The following is a 26,957-nucleotide window of genomic DNA, read 5'->3' as shown; positions in this document are numbered from 1 at the left end:
ATACGTCGCATTTACCAATATGCTACGCAGTGACATACTAATTGCGACAAATTTTAACTGTTGGTCAATTTTAATACCTACTCATCAGCGCTCTTCCAATTCTTTTTTATCTATTGGTTATAATATACTCTCTCAGAAAGTGTTTTTCAAAATTGTGTATGTTCAATAATTAGAATGATACATTCTTAAATCTTGTGAATTATTCATTGAATAAAAGAAATAGTTAATTATAAAAATGTAAGTATATAATTTTGGTTTATGTTAAAAATTGGCGTGAATTTCTAAAAATAAATATATTATTAGCAAAGTGTAAACACCAATAGAAACAATGATTTATTCGCACGATTATTTGTTACGGTATTTTATTATTACCTAATTACAAAGCTTGATTTTGGCAATAGTTAAAAAATAATTTTCTCCAAATAGTTCACCATGAGTTATACACATTAAGAAGTGATTTAAACATAGGGTTGCGTGGCAAGAATCGCCCTCCATAATCCTTCAACATGCAAGGCGCTTGACCGTTCACTAAAATGAACGTAAAATTACTCGAGAAAATTTCGAGATTTTATCACGGCACGCAAGTTGTCGTCCGAAAACTGAGCGGAAAAGTTTACAAAGGTCACGTACATGACGTACTTGTACATATATGAAGCTTTTTTGTTATATATTATGTCGGTAGTTTTGAGTCACAAAGCCAGTGAATTATCATAGGAATTGTTTATTGGATTGTATCCCTTGTAGGCTTTCTTGGGATTTTATTGATTAGCTTCATCATTCGGTAAGATATTTTCGGCTTAACAATTCTTCTTAGTAAGGTTCGCACACAAGTTTCATTTTCGTTTAAACGTAGATATACATATAAATTATATCTCCTTATACTTTTTTTTCTTTCTTGACACTAGGTCCCAGAGTAAGATTTGGCCCCATAGACTTTCTCCTATTCAAAAATAATGGATTATTGGGATCGGACATGGTCGGGATAGTCAATTCACCATTTTTGGGGTCGACCCGCTTTCTTTTAAACCTACCTGTAGGACTATTCCAACAAGTTAATACGATAACTCGTTTCCGTTATTTTTCTTGATCCGAAATAACATAGATATCGCGCTAGTCAATTCTATATATAAGGTAATTATCTTAATTTCAAGTTAACATATGACCGCCGGTTCACATGCGCCATGCCACTGATTTTTTTTAATATGATGTCACTTTTACGTTTGTCTACATAAAAAAAACTGGAGTTATTTATTTAGAAAAAGAGTATTATGGCATTACAGCGATTGGCCAATGCGCTATATTACATAATAAATACAGATTATAAAAATGACTTAATTACAAAAAACAACCAATATAACAAGAAAGTAGAAAATAAAGTATGTGCTTTTGTAGATATTAAAGTAAAATGATAAATACAATTATAAATTTAACCTATTTAACACGTCCACAAACATGATAATATAGTAATTAAAAATTAAGTAAACCTTTATGGTGCCATTAAATAAGATACACAGCATCATGTAACACCACATCCGTCATGCGATGGGTATGATGAAGATTAATATTTGTCAATATATACGGATTGTACGCGCTATAATATCTCAGTTAGTTTTTATTGTTGTATTATATATGGCGTAGTACAATATGTATTCTACTTCGTACAAATATATGTAAATTACCTTTGGGTGGACATGTCACTCGGCGAGTGGAAAACCGTTGGACAAATTCCGTTATACAGCGGTACCCAAGGGGTACTAAATGACCTCAGGGACGTCTTAAAACCCGCGGGATACCGTACACGAACTCATAAAGCTCAGTGGATGTAACTGTGGAAAAAACTAGGGACCGAGAAGAGTGGATCGAGCTAGGCGAGGTCTTAATCCAGCGGTAGATCAACCCCAGCTAATGATGATGACATGTTTCTAATAAATGGTGTAAATATATTCTTAGTCAATTTAATATATAAACTAAAGATGGCTACTTATCATACGAATTGTTTGTTGGAGTTCACTTGAATGGTTTATTCATTGACTTGTCCAAGAAAATAAAAACAACACAGTTTTATAAAAGTTTTCTAATGTAGTAGGTATATACTTATCGCTGTAAAAGTTCTATATGTACAGATGTGAACTTTGAAAGAGAATTAACTTTTGTCTAGACTGGACTGATTATTGCTAAGGAAACGATAATGCCCAACATTGCGAGAGTACAAGTGCGATTGGAATCACAAAACCGCTATATAAAAACATTATGTACAATAATCTCTATACACCGAGCAAGAAAAATACAACAGTAATAAACACACGAGATTGAAATTATAACTATTTATGTGGAAATCTCATCCAAGGATGTATGTACCTACATACGAAATATTATCTAAAGTGTTGTTAATTATTAAGAAATTTATGCTGGTATCTGTAATTTAGGAACGTACCTCATGTAAAATAACAAAACAAGATTACTTTAAGTCTCCCTATAAAGTTGGTACTTACCACCTTTACCACTGCCAAGGAAAATGTGGTGCGGATGTAAAAGTCTTATTTCCAAAAATTAAAAAATACTGAAGTCATCCAAATGGTCAGAATGTCTACTAAAACTTTCCAATAAATCTTTTTCGTGATTTGGAATATGTTTTCTATTGTTGACGGCCCCGTAGGTCAAAATGGACCTTTTATGGTATTTTCAGAACATAAGCCTGGACATTCCTTAAACGCTGTAGATAATCTATTTATATAATTTTGAAGCCTTATTATTCTTTATATTTATTTTAAACATTTTATAACTGCATAAAGTATTTTTATTACATAATATAATGGGATTCTTTTAAACCTCTCAATCTAATGTTTTAGAATATAGTCATTTTTCAGTACATCCATGTGCAGAGGTGTTAAGATTTTCTAGATTTATTAATTTTTAAACGCATTTATAAGACCATTAGTAAAATTGTTGTTAAAAATATATATTTATAATCTCTGTGATCCCAAATTTGACAAGAATTAGGCATTTTATTATTCAAAAAATGGGCACGATTAACACATTTGAGGATAATTCTAAAGACAGTGACGTCCCTAGACAAAATGCCGCCCCATTTTTATACAGTATTTTTTATCATCCTTACATGACCCCAATATTTAAGAAATGTGTTGTATGTATACATTACTAACAAAATATATACCAATAAATCCAATTTAAATGCCATCTCTACTTCAATAAAGAATATTTATTAAAAAATACACCAGACAACTTTCAAAACACGCAAACTAGGTAAGTACCTATGTACCTACCTATAATTCAAAATATAATTCGCAAATCTGCACGTGTCATTGCTGGTTATCAAGAACGTGACAATCAAGGACAACAGAAGTAAACTATACATCGCGAAACCGACAAAAAATAGTCCTGTTAAACCTTTTATATTAATTCTTAATGCATTTTGTTTCCAACCAGTGAGCTGATTTTTTTAATCGAATGATATTTTCATTATTAGGTATTTACTAAGTTAAGGTACCTATTTCTATATAACATACCTATTGATTCTCCTCGATTTGCCGCCCTTCAAGTGACTGCCGCCCCCAAGCGACGCTCAATCTGCCTACCCCCACGGGACGTTACTGTCTAAAGATAATGATTATAAGCTATGTTTTTGACTATTCGAATGTGATAAAACCTCATTCGAATAATGATAAAAACGAAAAAAAAAGATTTTTTTTTCGGTTCGGTATATGTTCAAACACGCGCGTTAGCATGATGTTACTCTCTATTTCAGTTATGGTTTGTAAATTTATGGCTACAGCCGTATATTGCAGCTTAACTACTGGGAAATTCCAATAGAAGTGGCATATTTCAAAAAAAATATTACCATATTCTTAGGTCAATTATCCTATTTAAATATGAAAACTGTATTCAATTACCGTGTCAAAATGTCAGTAATGACAAAAATAATCTCAGTGTAAAAAACCTACTTCTAATCCTACTTCTTTTCTTGACGTTACGGATTCATTGCAGAGGTCATTATCAAGAAATGAGACCATTCTCTTGTCGAGGAAAAAAAGAAGGAAAAACATGCGGTGGAACTCCAAAAATCTATTACGGTAACAAACAACCATGAAAGTCTCCAATATTATATATAGACATCTACTTCACTATAATGTCCTATCTTTTCTTTATTACTGATGATGGTGATCACTGAGTTACGTAACATCTTTCATTAAACTTTGTACCTTTATATTATAATATGGACATAGGGATTGCAATACCGAATAAAAATACGAATACCTACCGGTATTTCCTATTGGATTCCCGGTCATGACAAAAACATTTATGTGTTTTTCTCAAAGCCTGGGTGTTTGTGATTGTTCAAAATTACTAACAACCACCTTGTACGAAAAAGCAAGGACATGGTTATTAATAATTCTAAAAAAAAAAAAAAATACCAGTATTCGTGAAATATATAAAAAAATAGTAGTATCTACCAATAAATTTAATGTAGATATAAAATTCTCTTTAAAATATTAACATTTTACATATAATGTAAACCATTAAAGATATGTAAAGAGAAGATACCGTGGAGATACTGATGTTTATAAATACCTAGTAGTTGAACTATTGGTATTTTCTTTTTCGAATGATCTTTAAAACCGGTATTATTTCGGTATCGAAAAATACTGGAATATCGGTATTGCAATCCCTATATGGGCCCTATAATATGTCAGCAATAAGATTATAATTTATTTGGAAACAATATATTATACCTACATTATAACTAATCGCAGTACTTGGATATTCAAAATATCTTATCGGAATTATATACAATAAAAGTAAATGGTTATTTAGTAACGCTATGAAAGTAAAGCCAAATAAGTTATTAATGCAATGAATTTTACACGAGATTTAATAATTGAGCATTCTTTATTTTACATAATATATAATTCAGAACACTTCAAATAAAATATAAAGGTGCCGGATATATCCATCGAATTCCGGCCAATATGCTTTACCAATTTGGCCACCAGCACCATACTTAAATTTCAACCCTCCAAATGACACCATTATTTTCTACGAAATATTCCGAATTATGTACGTTCAAACAATTTTTATCCATTGCATTACTATAAAAGTAGGTACTTACATAGTATTTTCTCCTTTCTCCAAAAAAATAAAAACGAACGAATTGATTACAGAAAGAGTTTATGTCAGTAATAAAATAGAATCAAATACAAACTTTATGTGAAGTCTTAGGCGAAGAAAATAAATCTAAAAAAATGTATTGATTCTACGAAGCAGCGATTATGAGACCAATATAGGGTTACCCATGTAACGAAATTACCTCATTGACTGCCGGACTACGGACGTCACATGCTCCCAATATTACCTTTTTGACAGTGTAAAAAAACAAAACGAAATGTACGCTGTATAATATTATATATACGCGTTATGAAAATTCCTGGTGGGTTTTCCTTTTGTATTCCGACACTGGTATTTGTCCCTTTCAATGAATAAGCCTCATTTTCTGATAGGATACAAATATTTGGATATAATATATTTCCTCACTGCCTAAAAGTATTTTTGTTTAATTATTGAAAAATAACTGTATTTTTTATTGGTCTTGAATGAATTAATTGATACAAGTATATTTTTAGAGTGGGATTTTTTAAATGTTGATTTGATAGATTTGTGAACCGCAATGTTAACTTCGTATTATATATTTACCAACTTCGGACGTATACTACCTAATAACTAATCAATAAATACACCCTAGAGAAGAAAAATATTGGCCACTGATACAAAATGAAATAATTATTACATTAGTTACTGCAAAACTAAAAAACATCACTATAAATCACATGGAACAAAAGAAATGTGGAGGAAACGTAGTAATAAAATGTATTCATGAGATATTAAAAACAATATGGGATTAGGTGAAGAGGCCAAAAAATGATCATTGGGAACAATATAGCCAATAACAAAAAAATCATCATCAAATCAATCAAGCATAAAATGCTTATAGGTAAATAATTAATCTACAAAGCAAGTATTAGATGATAATAATAATACATAAAAGAATTTAGTCAAATTTAATATCTTTTATAAAGAATATTTTAAAGTGTGATAGACTATGTTTTTATATAGATCGTCTATAAAAGATAATAGTATGACATTATCTTTATCAAAGATACATCTACGCCATATGGCATAGTAGTGCCTTTGGTGTAGTAGTGGTAGGGTTTTGGAGTGATGTTTAAAGTCTGTAGGTTGACAAAAAATATGTATAAAACCAATGATTTTACTTGATGAAAATTAGATCAGTGGCTTATGTTATAAACGTACAAGCCAACATAAATATTCGCTGTCCACTTTTTAAACTTAACTTTTATAAAATATGTTATAAAAATAAATTCTATAAAACATTTGGTAAAATATCTTTGTCAAATAGTCAAATACCCGAGATATTGACCGAACAGATTAATCGCCAACTAAAATATGCGTTCTTCACCAGATTCTGGTAAAGTCATATAAATTCAATATTATACCACATTGAGTTTTCAAAATAATAGAACTATAGCACTGGATAGGCAGGTGTGAAGAGACATCATGGAGCTTCTCAAGGTCATTATATAATTGTGTAGCTAATCTTGCCGATGATGATGCCCTACAATTCTATAATATACTACAACCTTTATTGATAAAATTATGTAGGTACTAGTTAAACCATCGAAAATAAGAAAATATGTTTTTGTCGATTTTCATTTTTTTAGCCCATATAATCTCAAAATAAAAGCATATAGACGTCACGTTACGTGAAAGTATTTACTGATTATTTTTTGCTGACTGTCAATATTATTTGATAAGGAACAAAATAATACATTTTGCAATATAATATATTCTACCTAGGGGAAAGCTGTAAGTTGATGTTAACTTTTCCTCATATAAGCCCACGTTATTGGGTTTAATGGATATTTATTGTATTTATATAAGTTTTTGTATACTTATATAACCACCTGCGGCAGGGAAGTTAACAGGGAAGGAAACCCGCAGGTACTCTTCACTATATTACAAAGATGTTGTTTTTTTTAACGTTTTCTAGATTCAGATCATGAACCCAATGCGTTGAACGAATCAACGTAAAACTAAGTATATAACTAACCTCTTCGATTCTGTGGATGCCAATATCATTATACAAGTATATTAATAAACGAGCGATTTATGGCTTTACCCATATGAAAAACTTAGTTGCAACATTTAATAATCATCTAAACGCTGGTGAACGTATTAATATCTATTAATTAAAAAGAAAAACAATATATTATATTTAATTCACATATTATTTTAATTTTGCTCAGGACCAGTTAAAGCTACACACTCACGCATCCATTAATTCAATCAAGCATAATATTTTTTCGATTGAATAATCGCTCCTCACATACTTACTGTGTTTGTCCGAAAATGACGTAAAACTATGAAATACTAAATTCATATAAATAACTGAATTAATACATATATACATCCTCAAAACGTAATATAATGTACAAGTGCATACAATAAAACAACCATAAAAACAGTTCAGTATTATTATTGATCAGATATCTATCCATTTAAAATTGAATATAACTGAATAGTTGGACATCATACTAAATTAAAATGATAAACAACTATAAATGGTGACCCTGACGGAAAATTATAATTAACTACAGTTAAATTGTAGCGCCAAGAAGAATATGAAGAATAAGAAGACGATATAATATATACTATTTTAATTCAATTAATACAACGCCTATATGAATTGCCACTGCTTAGAATTCAAGTCAATTTCAAGGGACCATTCAAGTAATATTATTTAGGGTCATTATTGAATATTTAAAAATACACCAAATCGATACTCAATAAATTATTAATTATTGTAGAAACTAAAAAAAAAAATATGTATTGCAAGGTTCTTACATTTATGTATAGTTTATGTATGTATATCTAGTAATAAAGGGAACATTATTAAACACGGATTAGTAAATGTTTACGGATATTATACAAATTGTTTAAACAATGAACGTACCTACAGAAAATGAATTCATTTTCGCGAGATAAATCAACACCCAAAGTATATATTTCGTAAATTTATTTAAATAAATAACTCCCTTTGAGTCTTGTCGAGATGAGATTGAAATCTTTTGATAACCATTCTTCCTATTCAGAGTTTTAATGAGACTGTCTTTGTGAACAAACAAAGGTCGCGACATCTTGCCAAAAAGGGTAACAACGAATCGAGAGAATAGACACATATATAATATAATTAGATTGAAATTTAATATATCTCGAAATATGCAAATCATATCAGACCACCTGGATTTGCGGAAATTGAATTGACTGATAAATATGGTTTCTTCATTTTAATTCAATAATATTGTCGCTAAATTATGTATATCAGTAGTCTCCAAAACAGGGTACGCGAATCAATCCGTGGGTCTATACTTAGTAGTTGACTGTTTTTGTTATTAAGAATATGCGTTTCCTGTTCATACGGCGGAAAAAGAAATGAGCGTCTTAAGGTTCAAACCAGCGCCATCTTACGGCTATTATACCTCAGTTGAGGCATGGTCTAAAACTCTAAAAAGATCGTAGCTAGGCGATGCGCAGATTGCGGGTCGCGGGTGCAAATGACGAATGCCGAACGAAATATAATTTGCCATACAAATCCAACATGCGTCCATTTAATGTTCTGTTTATCGTTCTATTAGTAAGAATAATAATATATTCATTGACATGTTTTCTTTTTCAAGTAAATGGTTAACGTTTTTAGTCATCTTTACACGATTTAAGAATAAATACTCTCGTCGCCATCACGAAACAAATTGACGTATTCACACCTCGACGTTCGGTCTCCGATTGCCAGCGAGCCCAAAATTTCGTCGCCCCTATAGTTGAAAATTATTTGCCGTTTCACTGAAGTATCGTCTTAAGATACAAAACCTGGGCATATCTTTTTTGCACAAGTATATTTCTCAAATGAGAAAATTTGAACTAGATGCTTCACATCGCCAATGTAGGGCCACGTGATACGCTCGGTTAAGACCGAGTGTGGTGCGTAGCGGGTTTTGGTTTGGAGGGATTAACTTCAATGTCAAATGAGTGGTCCCACTGTTCAACTGTCAAAATCAGATCCCGGATTGCCTGATATATTGATTCGCAAAACCAAATAATAAAATTAAAACCTCTTTCTCGTTTCGAATTTCGAAAATTAAATTATAATACTTGAATCTCAACATATTTTATAAACAACATGTTTTACTTAAGGTAAATTTAGTGATAGTTGCGATTTGCTTTTTAATAAACATAACCTCAAACTGGCGTAAACAGAATTTTTATAATTTTACGAGAACTCCAACGTCTTCGCCTAAAATAATTTTTTTGCTTATTATGATAATGACTAAAAATACGGTATATTTTACTCGTTTAAATAATTTTTGAATGTTTGTTTGACAATCAAATTTAATAGATAATAAATAGACAACATTCTTATATAAAATACATAGTGCCAACCACTAAAAACAAAAAACACGTGATTTTGATATTAGCATAACATGTATAGGCATGTAGCAAATGGTAAAAAAACGTTCATTGGTTTACAAACCTTACCAATCCATTAATAAGATGTTGATAGTATGTAGTACGCATCGAATAAGATTCAAAATAAAACAAACCAGGCTATAGTTTATCACGCGTATAGAAATAACGTTCGCGTAGTGAAAGGTCGTTTTAATTTAATGCATGGGCATGGTGTACCTATTTTGAAATTCAGGAAATTGAAACCCAATTTGCGACCACGTTCATCGATTGATTAAATTAATGACCCCGCCATTGATTTTCGCTTAGCCGCTGGTAAGGCCTATGTGGTTTAACCAATATAACTAATATCCCATTAAATATTCTCCTCATCGAGAAAGTGGCAAGTGTGTCAATCTATGGGTGGATTTCCCTATCGTTAATTGTATAATTATTTAATTCTCAACATCTTCAATTGTTTTAGTTATTTTTGGAAACACCTTTATTATACGTTTCGTATCGTATGGATTAAACTTCTGTAGGTCGTTATTATGAGCCTCTTATCAGTTGAAGTACGACCTTATGAGGGCTCAGAAGAATATTTACTTCTTTACTAGAGACTGTATTGATATTATCCGTATCTTTGATTACTAACTTATTAGTATTTATATAGGCTAAGCATTCTTAAATTTAAAAGTTAGATGAGATCTTTATAATTATGGATACGTGTTTTTATTTAACTAGTGTAAATGAGAACTTAAATATTGTAGAAATTCTCTTCTTCCTTATTTAATGAAATGATGATGAATGCTTGAGAATATGGACACCACACGGCGTCTCCAAGAATCCCTGTCGCTCGCCAGTCTTCTTGCGTCATTCCAGGTTATATTAGCATCCCGTTGCTCTGTCGTATATACTCTATAGCGGTAGCGGAGGGTGGAGGTAGGCTGTTAAGGTCGGCCATAAATAATGCATATTAAACTTCGTTAGTCATACGCATTTGTTTTCATTGAACTAAGACTACACTTTACAGATGGTGTTGGTAAGTTTTAAAAAATCAATTAAACCCTGTCTAAACCAAACTATAATAGTTTTGATATAGTTTGGGCGATAGGACAAAATTGTACACACTTTTTCATTTATACTTATTTGTTGTCGTTGGATTAAGAATACATATTACCTGCCTTACTGCCTAAACCAAACTATAATAGATAACACATATCATTCTATCTAAAAAATATCTAACGTTGTGTATGATTTAATTGCATAATTTTAGATATTTTATAGATATACGAGTATTTTTTCACTATTATCTATTATGACCTGAGTTTTGCAGGGTTTAATTGAATTTTAAAAACTAATCAACCATCTGTAAATTGTAGTCTTATTTCAATGAAAACAAAACATGTATGACTGACAAAGTTTAGTGTGCACTATTTATGGCGGATGTTAACAGCTTACTTCCACCCTTCGTGGTATCCACAGCACGTGACCGAGCCAGGTCCAACATTGCCTTTTCACTATAAGCATGGAGAAAGGCTGCTTGGTTCGCTCAGTATCCTTCGGAAACATATGCTCTCGATGCTCAGTATACAGTTGCTTTGAGCTTTCGTTAGGTGCCATGATTCACTACCGTAAAGCAGCACAGTCAGAATGCAAGCGTTAATCGTCGTGAAGTCGATAAGTAACCTACTCGTACCATTATATTATACCGTGGCAATGACCGTGCTTAATAAAATCACTTCGGATATAGAATATAATATTATACTCTTTCATTTTAAGTGAGAGTAAGTTTAGGTGGGTGGTAGAGCCCAGCTCTTGTTGTTGTTGGTTGCTCTTTTACCTCGTTTTTATTAGCTCGTATTTTTGTTTGTCCAGTATAATTTTTTTCTTGTCTGTCCAAGATTTCTATTGGACGATTGAAGGTTTTTAACTAACTTCCCGACTAGCTAGACATTTGAAACTTTTAGAATATACCAGAACACGATTACAATGCATTCCTTTAATACGTTTAACCATCTTTAAGCAGAATTGAATTCATTTTCAGTTAATTCTGATGGAAAGTTATTTTTTCGGAAAAAACATCGTATTATTCGTACTATTATTGGTTGCTAAGGGGGTCCTAGCAATTAAATTATTAATATATACGTGCGTTACCATGGAAATCAATATGAAATGTCAAAATGACATTTCAGTATTCTATATTTATTCAGTATTTCTATCAAGTACAAAAAAACCTAATGTTCACGCACTCAATAGATATGACTTTTTCTCATTTTTCTCAGAACTGTCAAAAGTCGTTTTAGGGTGTTTTGAAACCAGACGCTTCATATTTTCTTAAGGTAAAAAATACCTCAATGATCTCTAATTTCCACGTTTTTATTTGCTCGTATTCTTGTTTGTCCAGTACACATTTTTTCTTGTGTGTCCAGTCCTAGCAACTAAATTATTAATATATATAAATATATATACATGCGTTACTATGGAAATCAATATGACATTTCAGTATTCTATATTTATTCAGTATTTCTATCAAGTACAAAAAAAAGTATTTATTAATACATAGAATTGTCAAGTTTATATGATTCAACAGAAAATTTAAAAACGTGGTATATAAAAAGTTCTTTTTATCGTGTAATTATTTTATAATAATTTTCATTTTTTTTACCACACGGCTTTTTTTAAATTTTTGTTTGTATTATTTTACAGTTTTCATTGTTTTACTTGTCATATTATTGTGAACGTCTTTCTAGATACTTTCAATATTATTATTACTTTTCTGTGATGTTAATAATAATATTTGTTTTGGTACGTTTATTATTAAAGGTCCACCGTTTTGATTTTCGTATCTGACAATCTCGTATTATTTGATTGACAGTTTGAGATGTATTACCGTCAGACGAACGAACATCATCAACCCTTAAATCGATCCTCTTCAAAACTTTGTCTTATTGTTATTGCTTTTGAGTATATGTGTGTGCGTTCCAATATACGTTTATATACGTTTATATTATAGTATATACAATAAACGAATGCTGTATGGATGTGGGAATAAACATTTTTACTTTGCAGTTTACGTACATATATCTCATCGAAGGTTTGCAATACCGGTCTTTCAAAACCGGTATCCCAGTATTTTTCGATACCGAAATACCGGTTTTAAAAATCAGACAAACCGATATATTTGGTATTGGAAGCGGAAACAACATCTATTAATTAACATTACAAGTGTAATATGACTGTTATTTTTTTGTCGGTTTACGCAATGTCTGGTTTACTTCCGTTGCTCTTCGACTTCCTTGGTAACCAGTAATGATACGTACAGATTTCGAAATACATTTTGTAAGTATGTACCTACTTCTGTGATTTTAAATTTATCTAAATATGTTCGCCAGTTGATCGCGGTTTTAGAAGTTATCAGGTGTATTTTTAAGTATATATATCTGAAATCCCGGTTAAAGATTATTCGTTTGTATAATCACGAATAAAGTGCCAACAGTTTAACTACTATGAATTTGTTAACATCAGCATCTCTTCCATATATTATCCTTACCTATTTTTAAAAGTTTACATATAAAATATGTACCTATTGAGATATTTATGCTATAAAATATTAATATTTAAAAAATATTATTGTATATTTATTGGTAGATATTTCTGTATTTTCCATATATTTCACGAATACCGGTATTAATATAGCTAGCTATTCAATACGAAATACCGAAATACCAATCCCTAATCTCATTCCACATAATATGTGCATGTCTTTGGTCAAACTTAATAAAATCATTTAGTATGCGAATATGTATTTAATATTGTAGGTTATTTAACAAAACTGTCCGCCATTTCATTTTCTATTATGTCGGTGCGGTTTTATATCCAAAATAATCTAAAGGTTGTGTTATCAGTCCGTATTATTTGTGTACATAGTGTAAAGAAAATTTGGATTAGCGAATGCGTACACGACTAGTGAAATTTAATAGTGTCACAGGCCCGAGATTGGCTTTCCGAGAATACGTTTACATTTTTCTACTCTTTCAAGCATATATAGACATAAAACTGATAGTTACATTAAACCATCTGCTTTATTATTATAAAAACATTTTTCAGAAAGTAAAGTTGTGATTATATTGAGATGCATGTCGCGTACTGTCATGCTGTCACGGCGACAAATTTAGCCTATGGTTTCGTCATTTTGCAGAATATTTTGAACGAACACGATCTCTGTAATCTAAGTAACGAGTCCTGTAAATTCAATAATATTTTGAATAGAACCCAACCCACAGACTATAATATAATAGACAACATTCTTATAGCAAATACATAGTGCCAACCGCAAAAAACAAAAAACACGCGATTTTAACATGATTCGAAAATGTGTAGGCGTGTAGAAAATGATAAAAAAACGTTAATTGAGTCATGCAGGTATTGATGCAGTGCAGTACAAGCTGAGGTGACCTCATTGTTATTCTGGTGATTTCGGAAGATTTTGCTAACCGACAATATTCATTTAAAGGTTCAAAATGTGCTACGAGATATAAGCAACAGTCTGATAATTACCGTAGCGGCAGCTTACTGTGACGTCACGTGATATTACACGATATGCAGCATAATATATTCCACGCTTAATGGTATTAAAAACATAAATGAGTGTGAAGAAATACTTACATAACTGAGCATTGGGAGATTGAACGCAGCTGCCATTCGTCCTTCGTGAACGCAGCTCTCTTGTGGACCGATATAAGCCGATACGTTTTTTGCCCACAGCGCCGCAGTCTGACGGATTGACGTAACTTCTTCACCGTGTGTTTCTGCGACAGTGAACTTCAAGGAGTGACCCAATTTACCCAGAGTCCCAGCATTCACCTCGTCTATTGCTAGAGTTATAGCACCTGAAATAAAAGAAGGGAAATTAATAATGTATCTAGTTTTCTTTTATTTTGTACTCGCATGCTGATGGATTATTCGATTAAGGTAAGAGACTTAGAATTTTACCAAGTGGTTCTTTATTCCATGCACTTTTTTATCATATTGTTTCATTTAATTTAAATAATAAGGTACATAGGGCTATTGAGATTTACTTTGATACAATGGTAAACTAATATTAAGCTAAGAGGAGGGTAATACGATTGTAACTAATACTTTATTTAATTTATTTTATTCTGTTAACTGTCAATAATTGTTCATGGTAGAAATGCATTGTATTAATTAAAATCGGTATTATTATTGTGTTTTATTTTAATTAAGACTTACTTTGATATATTTGATATTGTAGGTACTTTGTATATCATGGAGTTATACATATAGTTGGATTCAGTTCAATTATATAGTAATGAAGAATATTTCGTATTTTTAGAAAGATCATTCATTAAAATATATGATTTTAATGTTTGGTTAGTGGGAAAATATTTAAAGAATTAATATTTTTACATAATATGAACGGTGTTTTTTTAAAGGTTTGTTTTTCCACTTTTTCCAGTAACAGCCAATTTGACAATTGACGGCTGATTAGTTCACGGTTTGGTTTGCCATTTTACCAAGAATAGACTTTATACATATATTTATACATTTATGAATAGTATATTTATACACTATTACAATAATTAGGATGTCATAACATATTTTGGAATACAACATATTAATGTGCCAATAAAATTGCTACTACAACTTACTAAATTAAAAATATGCGTGGGTGGTGCTATTTTTTTTTGTATTTATTCATTTATTTGACAGTTTTGCTGAATTTGTCCTCATTAGTAAACCGGTAGATAAAATGAGAGCATGATGAAATATGATACCATGGAACTATTTAAAAAATAATTCTTTAATTATACACTATTTATAAATGAGACAGAATATATAAAAAAATCTACGAATAATATTAAATTTGGGCTATGAAAATAATATGCCTTTTTGTGATAAAATGTTTACCGTAATTTCATTGTACTTCCAAGATGAGCAAGTCTTGAGCAATATATTTTTTAAATTTACTGTTTCACTAAGGAATAAAATACAATCATTATGTAATTATATATTATCGTCTATTCAATTCTAAACTATCCTAAGCGTCAAATCATAAAATGTGCAGGAAAGCGAAATTGAGAAATTATGAACATATACTTAATTCGATTTAGTTCTGTAATATCGAAATATTAAAAAATCTTTTTTTGTGTTTCAAATTACAATAAGTTTCGGGGATTTTTTTCCAATTTCAAATTCATGGAAAATTCAATACATTGACAAATAATGTCACTTACGATATTTAAGAAATGGCATGAAAGTAATTGTTTCCTAAATTCAATATAATCCTATGCATTTAGGTTTATACAGAAATGTTGGAAATTTTATAGAAAATCGATTGATGTAAAAAAACGTATTTCGAAAAATTGGCGTTTAGGATAGGTTAGAATTGAATACACGTTGTGTTCAAAAATTATCGTTGTACCTATACATATTTAAAAAATATGGATTTTATAGTTTGCTTAGAGACTGATAACTAAAGTAAACGAAGGAAACAGCATTGTGGACACTTACCAGATATAGTTAAGCCAGGTCTTGTGTACTCCAAATCTCCAGGGCGTCTTTGTGAACCAGTAAGATATCCCAAGAGAAACTCCTCAGCATTCACAGATTGAAGGACTATCGCCCACAGAATTAACCACATGCCCACTCGATACTGGAACAATAGGAAATACAATGCTATAGTAATATATCTATTTTAATATTACATTATTCCGAACTATATTCTACATATTACATTGGGAATATACTTACATAATAATATGAATGGAATGTATGCAAAATGTATCGAAGGTTTTTTATATTACTACTTGCGTTACGAGAAAATAAAAATAATGCAATAGCTGTCTTGAAAATCTTCGAATGTGTAATGCAATATAATATATTTTAAGGGAATATAAAGAAACAAATAATCGAGATATATTGATGGTATTTTTAATAGTTGAAATAATATAAAATTAGAAAATTCTTGGGAATATAATATTAAGTTTAATATTATATTCTATTTGTTAAATATTTATTCACTATAATTTACATTAATAGGTACGGTTCTATTATAAAAAAATATTCATGAAAAACTAGTTAAATAAAAAATATTATGTTACACTTAAAAATTTGTATTATTTTTTTAAATGTAATAAAATTCTTTTTATAAAAGTAGAAGATTTTTCTTAAACCATCGGCATAGAATCGTAGATGCGCGAATTCAGTGAGATCTTACGACATTAAAAAGAAAATAAAACAGTCATTTAAAATTTATATTGCCAATATTAAGTTGCTAATGGTGATGGTTACCTATTTTTATACGACATATTGTTCATAAAAATAAGGCCTAATGTAGTTTTTACTTTTAAATAATTCGTTAAAGTTTTCTATTTATATCGTTAGCATGATGTATTTACAAAAATAATTATTGTGAGAAAAGAAAAGAAATATGTCAGTAAATTTAAAATAAAAAATATCGAACATTATATTAAAAAATATTGAATTCATGATTTATTATTATGCGTCGCACACTGGTTTACATGAGACTATCGACGCTCAATTAGATATAAATATACCTATATTTATTTAAAGTTAAATACATTTTTATATTTAAGTAACATTTATGTTTCTTAAATTAAATACAGTAACTCAATGAATGTATATAATTTGAATACCTCAGAAATATATACTTACCAATAAGAAAAAAATATGCTTAAAATATTTGTACCAAATGGGAATTCAATCATAAAAACAGCACCCAAATTGAGACGGTTGCGAGTTCAACTTCCATTAGACACAAATCTATATTATATAATATGAGGTGTTGATGTGTTGAGGTGTTGTGAAATTATGTACTAGTATATTTTTAATACGACGCCCACGATGGCTGAGCGGCTTAGTCGTCGGCTTATAATGTCGTGGATCCCTCGATCTGGCAAATATACATATTGTTTTTTACAATTTGTGTTTGGAGTCAGAGTAGCTAACATCCATTTATCGTATAAATAAAAATCTGTTAAAATACAAACGTCCACTCTGTGGAGGCCCATATGATCTTATTAGGATCGGACATAGAATTTTATAATTTAAATAAAAATGCTACGTTTATTAATTTTGTAGTAAGTACACCCACGATAGCCGCATGGCTTAAGGCTATACCTCAGTTGAGGCACGGTCTAAAAAGATCGTGGCTAGGTGATGCGCGGATTGCGGGTCGCGGGTGCAAATGACGCATGTCAAACGAAATATAATTTTTCATATAAATCCAACATGTGTCCTTTAATGTTCTGTTTATTGTTCTATCAGTAGGAGAAGAGACTGAACTGTCGAGCCGTGCGGACGTGTTTTTGCATCGCTATTATTTCGCTTTCGTTATCTTCAATTTTGACCCTGCTATTCACAAGTTTTTGATCCCGTTTCTTCACTAATACCTTCGCCTGCCCTTGGAATACGATTTGTGAAATTTTTGTGTGTTTTCCCTTTGGACTTTCCCGGAAATTGTGACTTTTTCCGTGCCAACACTGCCAACCAGCAATGAACTCGTGAACAATCATGTTTTTGAATAATTTTATTGCTCCCGTGTAATTATAAATCATTAATTTAATTATCATTATAAGTTATTATTAGAATGATGTAATTAGCGTTAAGCTGGTTATTAAAATTTGGTGTTTTAAAATAAGTATTTCTATTCCTTCGTTTAATAATAGTTACCTAATTATTGTAACAATATAATATTTATTGTGCGATAAATTGTGTTTGAGTAAGTAACGTGTGACGAGTGTTACCTAGCGCCATAGTCAACCACAAAGGGGACCCCATGAAAGTGGAAGAAATGTCAACTAGGATGCGGAAGTCGGACGTGGGTAAGGGTATTGGTGATCCCAAGCAGGCCCCCAAGGCCAAAGATAAACGGCCTGATAAAGAAAAATAGAAAGACAAGCAGAGCGTTTCCACTTCAAAGGGCATGGGCGTTAAGTCAAGGGCTGGTTTAGTCTCAGCATCTTGCGAGAAGATCAGTCCCGTGGCTTTGAGTATTCTCTCCGAGTCTCAGGAGAGTGCGTCCAGGGCGATGATTGCCACCAAGAGGGCGCTTGCCACCCTCGAGAAGGACAGCCGTCTTGCCAGAGCAATCGTGAACGCAGTAGCTGCGGAGCTTGAGATGGCAATCACTGAAACGTGGGCCATGGCGATAGAGCTGGAGGCGCACAAGGCAATTGTAAAGGATCGTGCCTCCTTAACGAGAGCCATCATCTAGGCTCCTTTTAATGCTCCTCCCAGAGCTCTTTGGACTGACGTAACCCGTAGAGAGGCTCAACCAACTAGAGCCTCCGAATAGCCACCAGTTCTTCCGAAAACTGTAGCCAGGCCGGGGGTGATGTTTTATCCGACTAAGGAGGGTCAAGGATCGACTGCCACAAAGGAAGCTGTCATGAAAACTATAGTGCCTGAAGTTTTGGGAGTGCACATCACCGGGTTACGCAAGATCCGGGGAGGCGGGATCATCGTGCATCCCAAAAGTGACGACGAGGCTAAGCGGCTCATGGCTGCCCCATGGCTGACAAAGGCCCAAGTCGCGGGGAGAAAGCTTCCCCGCGTCATAATTTTTAATGTACCCATTGATATGACAGAAGAGCAGCTCAAGGAAGCAATTATAAACAATACCCAGGAGGCGTCTGGTCTGAATGACCATGAGACTTGCCCAAAGAAAATTGCAAAGAGCTAGAAGATCTCAGAACGACTTATCCAGAAATGATGAACCTACGGAGATTGCTTATAAATCCGCAAGGGAAAAATTCAAAAAAGAGTTAAATAAAGCCAAGAAAAAGCACTGGCGGAATTTTGTATCTGAAATGGGGGCTATAATCCGTGGGGACCACCTTTCCGCGTGATAAAGCTGGGCTCCAGGCCTGGTAAAGTCATGGCAGCTATGCGGCGCCCCGATGGCACCTTTGCGATGGACAGCGCAGAGTCTGCATCCATACTGCTGGAAGCTTTAATTCCACAGGACATACCTACGGCACATGAGGATGACAGAACCTCTCAACTAAGACTATCTGCAATCTTGCCGTTGGAGACTCAGCAATCTCTTGAGCTTACCCAGTCGGAGGAGGGATTAATTTTTGATGCCCCCAGGGCGGGAAAAGCCCCCGGACCTGATGGGATCAGCAATGTGATTGTCAGAAGGGCGTGGCTTCGAGCGCCTCATGAGATAGTCGGGCTGTATGCTGACTGCATGAGCAGGGGCATCTTCCCGGACTGTCGGAAGAAGGGTCTCATTAAGATTATACCTAAGATGAGTACACGACACGGCAAAAGCGTACCATCCAATCACTCTTCTGCCAGTGCTGGGTAAGATATTGGAGCGGTTAATCAGCAGAAGGCTGGAGGACCACCTTCAGAGAATCTACCCTATATCGGATAGGCAATTTGGCTTCAGACCCGGCAAGTCTACTGAGGACGCCGTCAGATTTGCACAGAAATTTGTTGAGGACTCAGAAGGAGTCATTGTGGCAGGCTTCTTTTTGGACATAGCCGGTGCCTTCGACACCCCATGGTGGCCATTAATTCTGTTTAAGCTTCGGCTCCGACAGATCCCGGGGGACCTCTTTGCCCTAGTGCAAAGCTATTTTAATAAAAGGGAAGTTATATACAACTCTAGCACTGAATTGATTTACAGGGAGACCACCATGGGGTGTCCACAGGGTTCCGTGCTTGGCCCTTTGCTATGGAATATACTTTTTGACGATGTTTTGATGTTACCTCTGCCACCGGGCTGCGCGCTCGTTCTTCTTTTACTAGTTGGCTCGTCGAGCCGTCCGACACTCTAGTGCGTAGCTAAGGACGCATTATCGAGAATCCTTAACTGGGGTAAGCTTAATAAGCTTGCATTTACACCTGGAAAAATTGAAGCTATCCTCCTCAAGGGCAGCTCAAGGATAAACATAAATACGCCATCACCCGCAGTGCGCTTCGGCGAATCTGCTATAAGGTTTTCTCGAGCGGTGACCTACTTGGGGGTCGTTCTGGACGAGAAGCAGACATTTTTGAAGCATGCTAAAGTAATTGTGGCTAAAGCCAACTCAGCCTATTAGAAGGTTGCTCGCCTGGCGGGCAACAATCAGGGCCTAAAGCTTTGGGCCCTGAAAACCGCCTACGAGGCTATATTCATGGGCATCGCTGGCTATGCCTCCAGCGTGTAGCACACCAAAGCCTTGCTGACAATTGTGAAGAGGGCTCTGCTTAGCGGACATATGACTGCTCTGATTGGCCTTACGAAGGCTTATAGGACCACATCTACGGATGTCCTGGCGGGCCTTGCGGGGGTCTTTCCCCTCGACTTGTACGTTCAAATTAGAGGATCGACGATCGAGGACTCTCCTTATGAGGAGGATCAATACAACTCTCGCCGGTGTCCCTCTGACACCACCATCAAGAGTGCCATCGAGAGGGCGTGAGCTACAGAAAGACTGTATCTGAGCTGGTCTACAAGACCGCATATGCGGCATGGCAGGCGAGATGGGTGGCCTCCTCTAAGGGCCGCCAGACTTTTCTATACTTTCCAGATGTCTGGGTGAGACACATGATGAGGAGACTGATGCCGACCCACTGGACCAGTCAATTCATGACTGGCCATGGAAACTTTGCGGATAAACTGCAGGGGTATGGTTTGGCAAGACATGTGTCGGGTTGCTCATGTGAACACGACCAGCAGAACGCAGAGCACGTCCTGTGAGACTGTCCACTTATGGCCCCCAAACGAGCGGAGTTGTTTGCCCGGGTCTGACCCCATTCGGGCCCAATAAGACACGCGGACATGGTGGCAACCGAGGCCAATTTTGGGGCCTTTACTAAATTCGCCAGAGCGTACGGGGAGCGGGACACTTTCGACTCCCCTTGCGACTCTTCAAATTAAAGTCACTGATAGTTGCCATATAAATTAACATCATGCATTTGCACTTCCGTGCAAGGTTGCATCACCAGTCCCGTGCGGCTCTGCTGAAAATGAGGGCTCAAATTCTTTTATCTGGCACACGTAAGGGGTAATGTTAGCCGGCCGCGTATGACGTGGCTGCATATACATAACGGGTGCCGAGGTGGGAGTTTTACACACCATGTTCTATCAGTAACAATAATAATAATATATTCATTGACATGTTTTCTTTTTAAAGTAAATGGGTAACGTTTTTAGTCATCTTTACACGATTTAAGAATTAATACGCCCGTCGCCATCACGAAACAAATTGACGTGTTTCCAGCTCGACGTTCTCTCTCCGAATGGCAGTGAGTCCAAAATTTCGTCGCGTTCATAGTTGAAAATTATTTGCGTTTCACCGATGTATCACCTTAAGCCCCGGTCTATAGTGTCAAGGATCCCAGGTTCGAATCCTGGATCTTGCAAGTACATATATTGTTTTTCAATTTGTGTATGAGTCAGAGTATGGACCTAATAGATTGAGCAAGTGAATGACATCTATTTCTCGTAGAAATAAAATTTGTAACACAAACCTCCACTCTATCCTATCCTATCCTATCCTATCCTATCCTATCCTATCCTATCCTATCCTATCCTATCCTATCCTATCCTATCCTATCCTATCCTATCCTATCCTATCCTATCCTATCCTATCCTATCCTATCCTATCCTATCCTATCCTATCCTATCCTATCCTATCCTATCCTATCCTATCCTATCCTATCCTATCCTATCCTATCCTATCCTATCCTATCCTATCCTATCCTATCCTATCCTATCCTATCCTATCCTATCCTATCCTATCCTATCCTATCCTATCCTATCCTATCCTATCCCATCCCATCCCATCCCATCCCATCCCATCCCATCCCATCCCATCCCATCCCATCCCATCCCATCCCATCCCATCCCATCCCATCCCATCCCATCCCATCCCATCCCATCCTATCCTATCCTATCCTATCCTATCCTATCCTATCCTATCCTATCCTATCCCATCCCATCCCATACCATTCTATCCTTTATTATCCTATCCTATCTTATCCTATACTAGCTTATCCTATCCTATCTTATCCTATATTAGCTTATTCTATCCTATCTTATCCTATCCTAGCTTATCCTATCCTATCTTATCCTATACTAGGTTATTCTATCCTATCTTATCTTATACTAGCTTATCCTATCCTATATTATCCTATCTTAGCTTATTCTATCCTATCTTATCCTATCCTATCCTAACTTATCCTATCCTAGCTTATCCTATCCTGGCTTATCCTATCCTATCTTATCCTATCCTATCCTATCCTATCTTGTCCTGTACTATCATATTTTTCTATTAGGATCGGACATGGTCGAAAGAAGAAAGAATGAAGAGTATTCATTGTACGAATGCTCATTTTATAACAGTTATTTTTAAAAACCTAATAAACTCTAGGTAAAAATAAGAACTTGGATTAAATTGCATGTGTCGTGATTATTCGCCACTAGATGTCGCCAGTAGCATGTATTGGGATTCTAGACATTTCAATTTCAGGATTTTGGGATCAATAAATCGAGCGGGATTGATAAAAATACTATTACATTAAATATGCGTTATTTATTGTAGAATGCCCTAGTACAGCCCCCTCGTTGTGGGGTCTATTGGTATTCCTCCGAATACTAAAAAACATAAGGAAATAATAGTATTTCTCGATATCGGAATAATGTATTATTTAAGTACCAAATTTCATTTACCGATTGTATAAAATAGTTACGCTTTACTTAACTTAGTTACTATCTACTTGGATACCAATTGATTTATTTAAGAATGTTCATTTAATCTGACGAATACGGCCCTGGATTTATATAAAATTGTTTACATGGCAAACCCACATTGTCGTTTTATTCTTTTCTATTTTTTATTGTCTTTTCTCTCTTTTATGATATAAAAAATAAGTTTATAAAAATCAACGCGTGGGTCATTTAAAAAGCCTGCGTGGGTCAGTGTCTGACCCGCGGGTCATAGGTTCGCCATCCCTGCCCTAGTATATTCCATCGAAAGTTTTGAGAAGACAATATTTGACATGTGTTCTGGATACCACCAGAGTGCGACACTTCGTACCCTTGTGGCACAGCCTTAAGGGTTCCATCGCCGTGGCCGGCCCTCCCTCACCATGCAGCGGTGCTACCAAAGTGAACTACGCGCTGCAGGTCTGGCATGGCGGGAGGCGCGACAGTTGGCAATGGACCGAGGGAAGTGGCGCGAACTTATGTTTACCCTATGCCCCAATGCTGGGGCGTGACAGGGTGAAAGAAGGAGAATAAGAACATATAATATGCACAAATGTTACTATTACATTACTATGATTCATAATATATGAATTAGTGTTTCGCGTTGAAAAAGTGTGTCAAAATTTTCTTATGATTTACCGTTTTGTATATTGTTATCTATAACGGTAATAAGTTGTATGCGGGCACACTAACTCCTATTTCGAGTGTAATAAATACGTGTTCCGATAGAAAATATGAGACATTTAGTACACGCATGCAGGCAAATAGTCCTTGCTTTTTGGGAAAACTTGCTAAAGCGTATTTTATTGAGATTTATCTGAGCGAAACTGTTGGCCACATATTTCTGTATCTTGTATATTCTGTATATATGACATTTTTATTACCTATGTGTACATATAAATACGTATAATATTGTATTTAAGAGAATAACTTTCGAAATAATCCTTCCGTACTAGTAAGTACCTAAGTTAAGTATTAATTTTCGTGTTGGCACCAATATCACTAACTGAATCTACGAGGTCTGTTTGTAATATACCACCATAGTGAGCGGATGTAACATTTAAAACTACTGTTGTATTTTATTTATGCGAATGTTTTGAAAAGGTTATGTATAAATATTGTATTAATTGAATTCTCTGTGTATTCTATAATATTTATCAAAGTAAGTCTAGTAATTATGTATATTTCATCTTCCCTACTTTACTTTCCATTAATATTGTGTACTTAGTGTTGACTATAGTACTAGGGATTGCAATACCGGTATTTCAAACCCGGTATCCAATTATTTTATATAATACCGGTTTCAAAAATCCAAAATTTTCGAGATAAAGACTGCATACACATATTATTTGTTTTTCAAAAATGAATTTAATGTTATTTTTATATTGCATGTATATTCAATTTAGTGTATAAGTGTTATGCTGCCAAAATTCAAATATTATATTGACTAAAACCAACAAAGGTAAATAACATTTAAACACAATTCCTAAAATTAATATACTTATAGAAATGTCGTGATGAATTAACATAATATTTCTAAAATTCATTTGTCGCAAATATTTCCAATTATTCTATAACTATTGATCCAACGCTGATAGTACATCCAACTAATTGAATTTTATTTTAGAAAGATTTCTCTGTACCCGGACATATAGTATCTTTGTAAAAATTAGCAGTTCTAAAATATTATGATCTAGGTATACATATTCACAAAGGTCAACGTAATAAATATGGGTAAGTACTTTAAGTTGCTATAAAATAGTGTATTAAATAGATTTTAATAGTTATATATATTGATAAGTACTTCTTTTTTCTATAATATGTTTTGAAGAATACCGGTATTAATATCGGTATTCAATAAGAAATACCGGTATTGATATATTCTTTCGTTATTGCAATCCCTATGTGGCACATTGGTCAATAATTACTGTTATGTCATAATACTTTGTAAATAAGTACGTACACATAATTTCTAGGTATTTGTTAAAAATAGTTAAATTTGTCTATTATGTGATACCACTCCATGTTCAGTAAATATTCAGTTTATATATTTTTTTGTCATTGGTCTTATCGATCTGAAATTTTCCCATGATAGATAATATACACCAGATAATATAAACGTTACCTACCTCGCTTCTACTTGGACTTGTGTACTCAATAATGTTTCGTGAATCTTCGCCAATTAGAATTTCTTCTTTCTTCCAAATCAAATGTCGGTTTCTTCAGTTAGAATTATCAGCTTGACCGTTGTGACTTGACTTATTCACTGAAGACTAGTAGAGTTATGGTCAAAAAAAAAAATAAAGAAGTGGGTGTTGCCTGTAATTTATTTTTATCGCCGTTATTTGGTGATCATATTAATGTGTTTTGAAAAAAGCTGTTTAATATTTACAGACAAACGTTAAGTATTTGTTCATCACATAGAAAATGTCGATTGAATATTCATTTCTTGAACTACAGCCAGTATATTTCCATAGAGCTTTTATAGTCAGGGGTGGCCAAAACTATATGCAGTTCGGACGGGAAACTAAAATGTAAATAAACAAAAACGGACTATATTATGAAACTGTACAGTGCGAATGTATTTTAGCACACCTTTTAGTTTTTATCTGTAAATTATAAAATCAAAGAGCCAAAAATTCATATTAATTGAAACAAAACAACATGAAATATGTGAATTTGATTCAACCACGGAGACCTTTTCCCCACAGCTCAGAAGTCGAGTGTGCTAACCCAGTATTTTCCGGGTGTATCGAACGATCATAAAATAGTTACAAAATCATAGGGTACATACAACAGGAATGCGTTTTTAGTGATTTAATTTTCATACGTTCCTTAAATATAATCATACAAACGCATTTTGTTCATTTACTGAAGACACTAACTTTATTTGAATTCGAATTTACACAATGAATTTTCATATTATTTTCTAATCAAAATACATGATTAATTAATTGTCCCGCCCCGTTGAATGAAGAATTCACAGCTAATCGATACCACCAAATATATGTGTGGTAGGTATAGTATAATAAGAATATATGACAATATTAAAATATTACGAAATATAACATGTTTACTTCAAAAGTATTAAGAAGAATAGTAATGATAATTCAAACGTACTGGGTCCAATCTTTGATTGTCATTAAGCAATTCTCTCGGGAACAACAACAGATCCATCGAAATGAAATATTCTATGAGTGAATTATTTCATTGAAATGGCGGGATGCATAATGAACTAAATGTGTACTGAAGTGGAGATCAAATCAAAATTATTATACACTAGGTCTCGAAATGACATATGAGTAGGTATACTATTTAAATATATTATTGTCCACATAACGACTGCAGCGCTAACGAAAGCTGAGTAAATGAAGAGATGATTATTCCATACTATGGATCAGTAGTGGGTTTAGGGATGTACTACTGATTAATTTTGACGCTCCCCACAATAAAAAATGATAAAAAATATAAATTCCAACTTCTAATATACCCACCTACATATCAAAGATATTAATGTATCTCTTTTCTAAATTCATTATCCTCCATTAAAAATAATTGTTTAGAATTTTTTCTACAATCCAAATATCTGTTGGATTGGTTTTGTTATAGGTCAATTATTGTTAGTTGTGTAGAGGTTAATGAATAACCTCGGGCCTTGTCGGCATTATTTCAACAA

General features: G+C 33.6%; 1 protein-coding gene across 1 annotated transcript in view; it reads right to left on the bottom strand.

The window, feature by feature from the left end:
• The window catches only part of LOC147064519 (guanylate cyclase 32E), a 264,366-nt gene that overhangs the window by 140,008 nt on the left and 97,401 nt on the right, over positions 1–26,957 (bottom strand). The window contains exons 3-4 of the mRNA XM_085957667.1: positions 16,069–16,210; positions 14,203–14,426 (exon numbers count right to left, since the gene is read on the bottom strand). Coding sequence (XP_085813793.1) covers positions 14,203–14,426; positions 16,069–16,210 — 366 coding nt within the window. The remainder of the gene's footprint in view (positions 1–14,202; positions 14,427–16,068; positions 16,211–26,957) is intronic.

Source organism: Rhyacophila brunnea, unplaced genomic scaffold (genome assembly GCF_057557595.1).
Source record: "Rhyacophila brunnea isolate RB1 unplaced genomic scaffold, BYU_Rbru_1.0 scaffold_7, whole genome shotgun sequence".
Lineage (NCBI taxonomy): Eukaryota > Metazoa > Arthropoda > Insecta > Trichoptera > Rhyacophilidae > Rhyacophila > Rhyacophila brunnea.
This window is presented reverse-complemented; position numbering and strand designations above follow the sequence as displayed.